The sequence below is a fragment of the Ascaphus truei genome, chromosome 7 (assembly GCF_040206685.1).
Source record: "Ascaphus truei isolate aAscTru1 chromosome 7, aAscTru1.hap1, whole genome shotgun sequence".
NCBI classification, from domain to species: Eukaryota; Metazoa; Chordata; class Amphibia; order Anura; family Ascaphidae; genus Ascaphus; species Ascaphus truei.
The window spans coordinates 33481491-33490782 of NC_134489.1; the positions used below are offsets into that span (position 1 = coordinate 33481491).

General features: G+C 44.0%; 1 protein-coding gene across 1 annotated transcript; it reads left to right on the plus strand.

Annotated features, from left to right (window-relative positions):
- Positions 1-4548: 4548 nt before the first annotated feature.
- MCL1 (MCL1 apoptosis regulator, BCL2 family member) lies at positions 4549-9067 on the plus strand. The gene is made up of 3 exons (XM_075607591.1): positions 4549-5251; positions 6561-6808; positions 7451-9067. Exons 1-3 carry the CDS (start codon positions 4636-4638, stop codon positions 7565-7567), a joined length of 981 nt encoding a protein of 326 aa, XP_075463706.1. The 5' UTR covers positions 4549-4635; the 3' UTR covers positions 7568-9067.
- Positions 9068-9292: the final 225 nt, after the last annotated feature.

Consider the following 9292-nt stretch of genomic DNA (forward strand, 5'->3'; position numbering starts at 1 on the left):
CTTTATCAAGTGACTGGCCTGTCCCCTAGGAGGGATGAAACGTTGTGTTTTGTGCTGAATACATTTTTCTAAAGAAATCCGAAGTTGCCCTGGATCATTCTACTTTCTTACTTCCTGGTAAAACATTTTATAAATAAAATACAGAAGGTAATGAGGGCCCTGCTCACGAGAGCTTACAATCTAGAGGGAATGAGGGGCAGTGTTGAAACAAAAAGGCAAAGTGGCTACTCATTGTGGGATGGAGTGTGCCTCAAGTTGGAGTATGGTCCAGTCCGACAGCTGATCCCGTTAAGGTTTGAGGGTGGGGGTGTTACATAGCGTGGAGATTGTATCAGTCGCACAGCTGGTTCCAATGGGGTGGGAGGGGGGGGGGGAGCTGGATGTTAGAGTTGTGCCAGAAAACTCACCTTTTCAAGGAAGCCTTTCAGGGAATTTTTAAACATCTGAAAGCTGAGGGAGGGTCTGATGGTACGCGGTAGTGAATTCCAGAGAGGGGAGGGGGCGGTACGGGAGAAGTCTTGTAGGCGGGAGTGAGAGGAAGTAATAAGGAAGAAGGAAAGGTGGATGTTGTGGGCAGAATGCAAGGGGCTTTTAGGGATATATTTGGGAATGAGGGTTGAGATATAAGATGGTGCAGTGTCATTGAGAGCTTTGTAAGTCAGAATTAGGGTTTTAATGTGATTCTAGAGGATATGGGAAGCCAGTGTAGCGTTTTGCATAGCGGAGCAGCAGAAATGGAGCACTGAGTGAGGGAGATGAGTCTGGCAGCAGTATTTTGGATGTATTGGAGTTGGGAGAGGCGGACAGGGGGAATGGCAACTAGGAGAAGGTTGCAGTAATCGAGGCGGGACATGAGTGAGTGAGTTAGGATTTTAGTTGCATCATGAGTGAGAAAAGGGCGTATCTTGGCGATATTTCGGAGGTGGAGAAGGCAGGACTTTGTGAGGGACTGTATGTGAGGAATGAAGGAGAGATCCGAGTCAAAGATAACCCCTAGACAGCGGGCTTGTGGTGTTGATGAGATTGTGGTATTATTGATGGTGAGAGTTTGGGTGTAGGGGTGGCAGTGGAAGGGCAAAAGTGTATTCGTTCTGTTTTGGACATGTTGAGCTTCAGGTAATGTTGGGATATCCAGTACTATATTGCAGAGAGACAGTTTGAGACAGGATAAATGTGGGTGTCATCGGCATAGAGATGTTACAGAAGCCAAATGATTGTATTAGTTTGCGAAGAGAAGAGGGTCAAGGACACAGAGCCTTGTGGGACCCCGAAATACAGAGGAAGTGAAGATGAGAAGACACCAGTGAAGGAAACACAGAAGGAGCGGTTGAATAGGTAGATGTGAACCAGCAGAAAGCTGCATCATGGAAGCCAAAGGTGTGGAGTGTGCAGGTGAAGGGGATGGTCAACGGTGCCGAAGACAGCAGAACAATCCAGCAGAATTAGTAAGGACAAGTGACTCCAAGGCTTAGTCCATAGAGACTGAAGCCAAAGCGGAGGCGCGCTGAGGCTGAGGGAAAGCTGTGCTTTCCCTGGCCTTAGAGCGCGCGCCGTCTGGGGGCGGGCCAGTGACGTCACAGAGCTGGTTCGCCCTCATTGGGCGAACCGCTCACGTGACTGGCCCTTCACTCCGGCGAGCTCAAAAACGAAAGATTTTTTAAGAAACACGCTTCCGCAGGTGTGCGGAAGCGTGCGTGAGCCCCTGCTAAAGCCGCTCTCATTGCGGCTGCAGGGGCTCAGTGCCGAGCAGCAGCGCGCCTAAGCGCTGACCATGCCCGAGGCCTAAGGCTGCGTCCATACTGGTTCCGACAGCAAACCAATGGCGGCCAATGCGCATGTGCATAGTGTGCGCATGCGGCGAGACGACTGATGCGTGGTGAGACAAACTTGTTTGTCTTTGCCACACGACAGCCCGGTCACATGCGCGGTTCAGCCGATGAGGGCGAACCGCTCTAGTGATGTCACGGGCACCCTCTCACCACGCCCCCATCGCGCAAACCTGCAGGCCACCGATCTCGGCAAGCACAGGCACGCATGATGTCACGTGCTCAAGTCACTGTACTATGTCCGACTTAGCTATGAATAGGTCATTGGCCACTTTTGTTAGTGCTGTTTCAGTTCAGTGGAGTGTAGAGGACGAAAACCAGATTGCAAAGAGTCAAGCAGGGAGTTGGAGGACAGAAAGTTAGTCAGGCGGTTGTATAAAAGTCTATCAAGTAGCATTGAGGCCTAGGGTAGGAGAGCGATAGGGTGGTAGTTAGAGGAGGCTGCGTCAAGAGGGTTTCTTTAGGATGGGCGTAATCAGCGCATGTTTGAAAGAAGATTGGAATGTGCCGGAGGTGAGGGGTTAAATAGTTGTGTTAGGATTGGGCTTAGTGTGCCAGAGAGGGAGCGGAGTAGATGTGAGGGAATAGGATCAAGGAGTCAGGTTGTAGGGTGAGGATGATGAGGAGCGCGGAGACCTCGTCATCAGTCACGGGAAAATGAGCTGAGTGCGGATTTAGGTGTGTGAGGGGAGGTAGGTGTTGCGTTTGCAGCTTGACTTGAAGAGATGGCATGTCTAACTTTAATCTTGTGTGAGAAGTCGGTAGCAAGGTCTCGGACCGTGATGGTAGAAAGGGATGCAGGTGTAGTTGGGCAGAGAAGGGAGTTAAAGGTGGCGAATAGATGTTAAGGATTAGAGGACAGAGTTGGTATGAGTGAAGAAAAGTAGGTTTGCTTGGCAAGGGAGAGGGCAGTGTTGTAGGATGAGAGTACGAATTTATAGTGGAGGAAGTCTGCTATAGAGCGGGATTTCCTCCAGTAACGTTCCGCAGTACGCAAACACTTTTGGAGGTGGCGGGTGTCACAGTTGTGGCTTGGTTTGTCTGGGGTGACATGTGGTGGCATGAGCAATCTGTTTTAAGGCTAGGTCAGGACAGGGTAGAGATGGATAATTGAGCATCATGCATTGTAAATGAAACACAATTTTAAACCCAAGCAATAAATCCCCCTGATGTCCTATGCTGCAATTTGAATTACTTCCAGCATTAGTGGAAAAATACAGAGTCTGGGGCCTGTGGCACAGGGTCCTATGTCTACCAACACACAGAGGGAACACATCAGTGCCTTTGTGTTTCTGCCAGGGATAAGTGGAACAAACAGATTGTCATGCAATTGTGCCATAAGGTGTTTAGTCATTCGGTTTCTTGTTCTTAAGTAAAAGTGCTGAATTATCGGGGAGTGAAAGAGGGACTGGTGGGTGGGGGAAATATGGGGAATTCAAACCTGTTTAGTATAGATATAAGGGGATCCTAAATATGGAGGGGGAAAAAAACGAAATTCTCTAATGGGCTTTGAGTTTTCTCAACAGATTAGGAAAACTGTCAGGTGTGGTGGGTCTACAGAACTGTGTACATAATCATCTACATAAACCATTTCACTTATTGGCAATGAGCATGGTTTATTCCTGTCTTCCTTACACGCACACGCACACGCACACACAATGATGAGATATAAATGTATTTTTTTTTTAAGTGAGACCACCGATGCTGTGAATGCATGATGCCTACAATACAAAGAAACATGGACTCAAACATAAAAATTCCATGTGGGGCAGCTATGTTCATTGTATACTTGTTTAATTTGTTACTGTCCAATATCTTACTTGTCATTGGCTGCAGAACAGAAAGGTCAAGATTTATAAACTGTTAGGAATGTTAATTATTATTCATATTAATTATCATCAATCATAATAAATGTGCAACTCAAATCTGTGCACTACACAGATGACATTTTATTGCGGCCTTAGCAAACAAATTATGACTGGCAGTATGAGAATACAATAATGAATCTGTGAGGCTTCATAGGCCTGAGTATGGCCTACAGAGTTCAGAAATCACCCATGAGATTTTCCTGTTCTACTTTATCACAGGACACATTTAACGCGATTTACATCTATAGTAAAATAATTATACTTGACGTGTGCGCGCTCTGTACATAAATTAATGTTTATTTTAGAACCCACTAATGATCCAGTAAAGGTCTTATTCTCTTGAGTTGCATCAATGTATCTATTTTTGCCACTCAATGTAAGTGAATAAATCTTATTTTTTTTTTACTTATTGTTTTTTTGTGGTGTCTCCCTGGCATATTTTATTTTTTATAGTGAGTTTCACTGTAAGCAGGGTGATTTCAGCGGCACCCACCATTATTACCACGTGTTTCTACTGTCTCTGCATTTTATTGTCTTACTTCCCCCATTTTGTGAGCACCAACACTTTTCAGAAGGTCATAAATCTTAACATAATACAAATTCCCAATTTCCAGTATAGTTTAGCAGAATACCCTGCGGAAATACCCGTGGGAATGTATACCTAAGTTGAATTTTTTAAAAAAGAAAAAGGAACTCTGGTTGAATTAATGATATCACAGAAACCAAGGCAAATACAGGAACATTCCGGCCACTTCCTATCCTGCGTGCTGGGGAAACACGTGCTACCATATAAGGACTTCCGCTTCCGGTGGGCGTGACAGTGACGTCCTCACGCATGTCATTGCCAGGATCTGTCTGCTGAGAGCATTCTCTTCACACTTCGCAGCCGTTGCTGACGTGTGTCTTGAGTCGCGCGCTTGTCCGGGCCTTAAAGGGAAACCATGATGAACCAGTCGCTGATGGCTATTCACCGCAAGTCCGCGGGAGGATGTTTACCTTTCTACTGCAACGGCGGAGTCATCTCTTCGCCAGGTGCCCAAGCACCGAAGGTGACGGCGGCTGTCGTGAGCCCGCGGCCGGAAGGGGGACCAGCTGCCGCCTCGCGCTGCCAACCGCCAACGGTCTCGCGCCCTTCGCAGCTGCAGTATCCGCTGGTGAGCGCAAGCTACAAGCTGGAAGCGCTCGCGCCTCGGCCGTTGGTGGGAAGGCAGGAAGACGACGGGGACAAGATGGCGGAGTGGAGGCCGCAGCTGGCCAACGGGAGAAGCCATTACGCGGGCAGTACACTGCCCTCCACCCCGCCGGAGGATGACCTGGAGGAGGAGGAGTCCATGTCGTCTGGATCGATGTCTCCGTTGCCCAGCCCGACTGCCCGGGATAAGCTGCACGTGGAGACCCTGCAGCTGCTCCTCCGGTACTTTCAGGAATACGCCGGGGGGGTCGGTGGAGGACAGAAGGCCGCCCTCTTTTTCGGGCCCCCAGTGGACCACAAGGCCCTGGATACCCTGCGGAGGGTGGGCGGGGATATCATCGAGAAGCACAAGCTGGTTTTCCAAGGTGAGAGGCGCCTGGCGGGCTATGCGGAAAGACATGGGTGCGGCTGTGTGTGTATATATCTCACATATGCATGTGTAATTTGTCCTGTATGATTGCATTTGGGGGTAGTTCTTGACATGTTTTAATTGATGTATTTGACTTTGCGCTTTGTTTCCCACGCCTCCCGATCTGTGCGTGTTGGATGTCGATCTTGTCTGCAGCCCATCTAGATATGGGGTGGGCAACGTCATGTCCTCAAGGGCCATGAATAGATCAGGTTTTCAGGATATCCCTGACTTCTTGGTGGTCCTTTAGGACTGGAGCTGGCATCTGCTGGGCTTGTTTATGGCCCGTGTATCCATCTGATGCAGATTAACCCACCAGGGTGTGTATAATAAGATTTGAGAATGACCTGAGGTTTGATCTGGATCGTCCATTGGTGAGATGAGTTATATTCGTGGCATTGCGTGAATCAGGTGGTCATTGATGTAGTGACCTTGGCCTAGTGGTTAGTGCGATATTTGTAATGGCTTTGTTTATTGTTATTAGGTTTTTTTCTCCCTAAATTGAGGCGTTATTCCAAGAAAGTACATAAAACGTTAGGCTATTTCAATTTATTGGTCTGTGGTTTAGCATGGCTGTTAATTTTCAGCAGAGAAGCAAATAGTACAATGTCGGCAATAGAGTGTGTGTTATGAATGGCAAAAGATGAAAACCTTTATTCCATTTATTCATACTTGATGGACATGTCCATTGTCAAACATGCAGTTTCAAAGAATGAACTGGATATTGTTTTTTCTTCTCTTGGTTTCTCTCTTTATATTTTGTGGGGCATCTTTTTGAAAACGTTTAAAATGGATCCACATAGTATTTACACTTTCCTAATTTTAGAGACCATCACAATTTCAACTTTGACTTTATATACTTATTACTTTTAGAAACTTTAAAGCTGAACTTGCTCAACAAATACAGCACTGTAATAGTCATAACTCCAAGATCAATAAAATAACTGTCCAGTAGCTTGGGATGTCCTCAACTTTTTTTAATTGAGTAAAACAAATTATTATGTACAGATTAGCTGGTTTCTTTGCTTTTAGTGGACATTCATGTAATGCACCCGTTTTTAGTACTTTTTCAATAAAGGAGTTTACATTGGTCAGTTTTTATAAAGTCTTGCAAAATTAGAACGAGGACAGTGAACTCAATCCGGATGTTTAAACCATGTTCATTTGGGAATGTATTTGTCTATGGTGTGTATTACCATGAAGCCTGATTGTGTTCAGTAGTTGGCTGCATTGTAATCTTCAAGCTTTTTTTTTTCCCCCTCTAGGTATGTTACAGAAGTTGTCTATAAGAAGTTCAGAAGACTTAAAGGTTCTTTCTGACGTTCCATCTACTGTCTTCAATGATGGGATAACGAACTGGGGCCGCATTGTTACCTTGATAAGTTTTGGCGCTTTTATTGCAAAATATTTGAAGAGTATAAACCTTGAAGACAGCATTGTCCCACTAGCAGAAAGCTTCACAGACTTCCTTATGGCCAGCAAAAGGGACTGGATAATTCAACAAAAAGCATGGGTGAGTAGATTTTACTATTGCAGACATTGTAGATCAGCATTATAAGACATCACCTTATTTATAACTACATCTGATTTGTATGTGTTAAATATAAAAAAAAATCAGCTAGTTACAGAATGGCGTAGTGCTTCTCTAACTGGAGAAACAAAATTTGGATTGGCCCCATAATATTTGCTGCGTCTTAAACTTCATGTCCCTAAAGCCGTGCGTATAGTACGTGCACTTGTAGTAAGAGCGACGCCGTGTCGCGAACTTTGGTAGCTGGCAATATTTGATGTTTTGCGGGCTGTCGCCTCGTGTGACAGCCCCTGAACCAATCAAATGCCAGCATGCCCGCGCCGCAGAGCGAAATATAACTTTTGCTAGCACTATACGCGCGGCCTAAAGACAATTGATTTATGTTCTGGTCATTGGGCAAAGGTTGTGTCAACTGGCCCTTGGTGATGGGCCATTATTGGCTATTTTACTGCTTTCAAATGCCAAAGGTGGTCATTTATTTATATCTATATTGCCCTAATTATATTTTATTGGTAAAACCCATAATACTACTTAAATTCAGTCTCCTTGGAGAGGTCTAGAAAGACGGCTATGAAATGAATAGGGGTTTACATTGTCATTTTTTGCCTTTTTTTTTATTTTTAGGATGGGTTTATTGAATTCTTCCACATAGAGGACTATGAAAGTGGACTAAGAACTGTTTTGATGGCTGTCGCGGGTGTTGCTGGATTAGGAGCAAGCCTGGCATACATGATCCGTTGAACGTTTTATTTTGTTAAACACCTTAACTTTAAAAGCCATACGGTTATGGTAATCTTATCTGTAAGTAACATCTTGGATACAAGAAGTGACCAAAACCTATGGATACAACTTTTAGTGCCAATAAAATCTTGCACTAGGGTGTGAATATTCTACAATCATTTACCCAAGAAACCATCTGTAAGTGATAGTACATGGAAAAGTACAAAGACTGTTCACTTCCATGAGGTCTCCTTCTCACCTAAGAACCAGATGACAGAAGGCAGTAGCACAAGTATATCGTTTGGGCTATCCAGTGATATTACCTTGGCCTAGTGGATGTAGCAGATCTTTGTTTTGAAGAAAGTTTGTCACCTGGGCGTGTAAAATAAGGCATGTTAAATCCTAATTTGCAAATTTAATATATTTTACAGAATCTATAATTTTTTTACAACAATAAATCAAAGGTACACCGTTTTTGTTAGGTGTCTGTCTTCCTAATGTGCAAATCCTTAAACACGTTCCTTATACACCTAGTACCTTTTCATATAAAGAAGTTATTTTGGTTACAAGGGATTGTAATATGTATAGTGTATATATAATTCATTGTATTGTAAATACGTCCTATTTCTGTAACTATTGTACATTTCTGTAGATTTATAACCTGATTACAAATTAAAATGACAACACCTAACACTCAGAGTAAAAGCGTTCAATGTCTCTTTGGAAGTTGAAATTAATACTTGGGCATAACGTGAATGGTAAATCAGCGTTTGGAAACTGGTACATTTGCTAGTATATATATATATATATATATATATATATATATATATATATATATATATATATATATATATATATATATATATATATTTATATTCCCAAACTGACAACCCTAGAAAAAATACAGCGCTGAGCCGTGCTGACGCTCCAGCTGGAGCTTTTTTTGTGTCCTGGCATGAGCGTCGGCGAGTGCGCTTGTGGGGCGGGAGGAGAGGCTAGCGCGTCACAGTGCCATTGGCTTTTGCCGGTCATATGACAACTTCCCTCAGACCGAAAAATTAAATTATCTGTCGGCTGCAATTCTGCGGCCTGCGGAAGCGTCTACCAAAGCCCCACACATGCCGGAGGTAAGTTTCCTGGCTCAGCGCTGTATTTTTTACCATGGCCCGGCCTAAAGGTGTTGCCGTAAACTACACTTTTTGAACTCCCCAAACATGCCCAAACCTTCGTAAGATTCACACATCGTGATACTTCGTGTCGTTATATCGTGATAGACGTAAAAAGCAAAGTATTGGTTTTGTCAACTCCTTGGTTATGTCAGTGCTCAGATTTTGTGTGGCATTACTTGAGGAATTGAACCCCTGTGTCCTCTTTACCGTTGCTGGGAAAAGTCCCCATAGGGCCTAGGACATCAACTTCAGTGTACTGCAATTTGAATTCAGTGTCATGGTGCTACTGTTATCTTGTCAGTTTACAAATTGCCAGAATTACTTCTCGGTAATAAACATTATTTTTGTTTTATGTGGTAATTTTGTGTTTCAGTCTTTACACCCATACAAAACATTTCCTTGCTGGAAGTTTGTTGGGTACAAATAGGTTTTACTTTCAGTTGGGTATGCTAACATCACATACATTTGCAGAGTTAACATAATCTGTTTATCTTCTCCCACAAACCTTTATTAATGCATCACCACAAAGTGCATTGAATACTTTTCAACAGCCTCTTGGCCAGATCCTCAGTGGTTA

Coding starts and splice junctions, on each gene's coding strand:
- MCL1 (XM_075607591.1), top strand. CDS start 4,636: ATGATGAACCAGTCGCTGATGGCTATTCACCGCAAGTCCGCGGGAGGA. Junction 5,252..6,560: donor GCACAAGCTGGTTTTCCAAG/GTGAGAGGCGCC, acceptor TTCCCCCTCTAG/GTATGTTACAGAAGTTGTCT. Junction 6,809..7,450: donor TAATTCAACAAAAAGCATGG/GTGAGTAGATTT, acceptor TTTTATTTTTAG/GATGGGTTTATTGAATTCTT.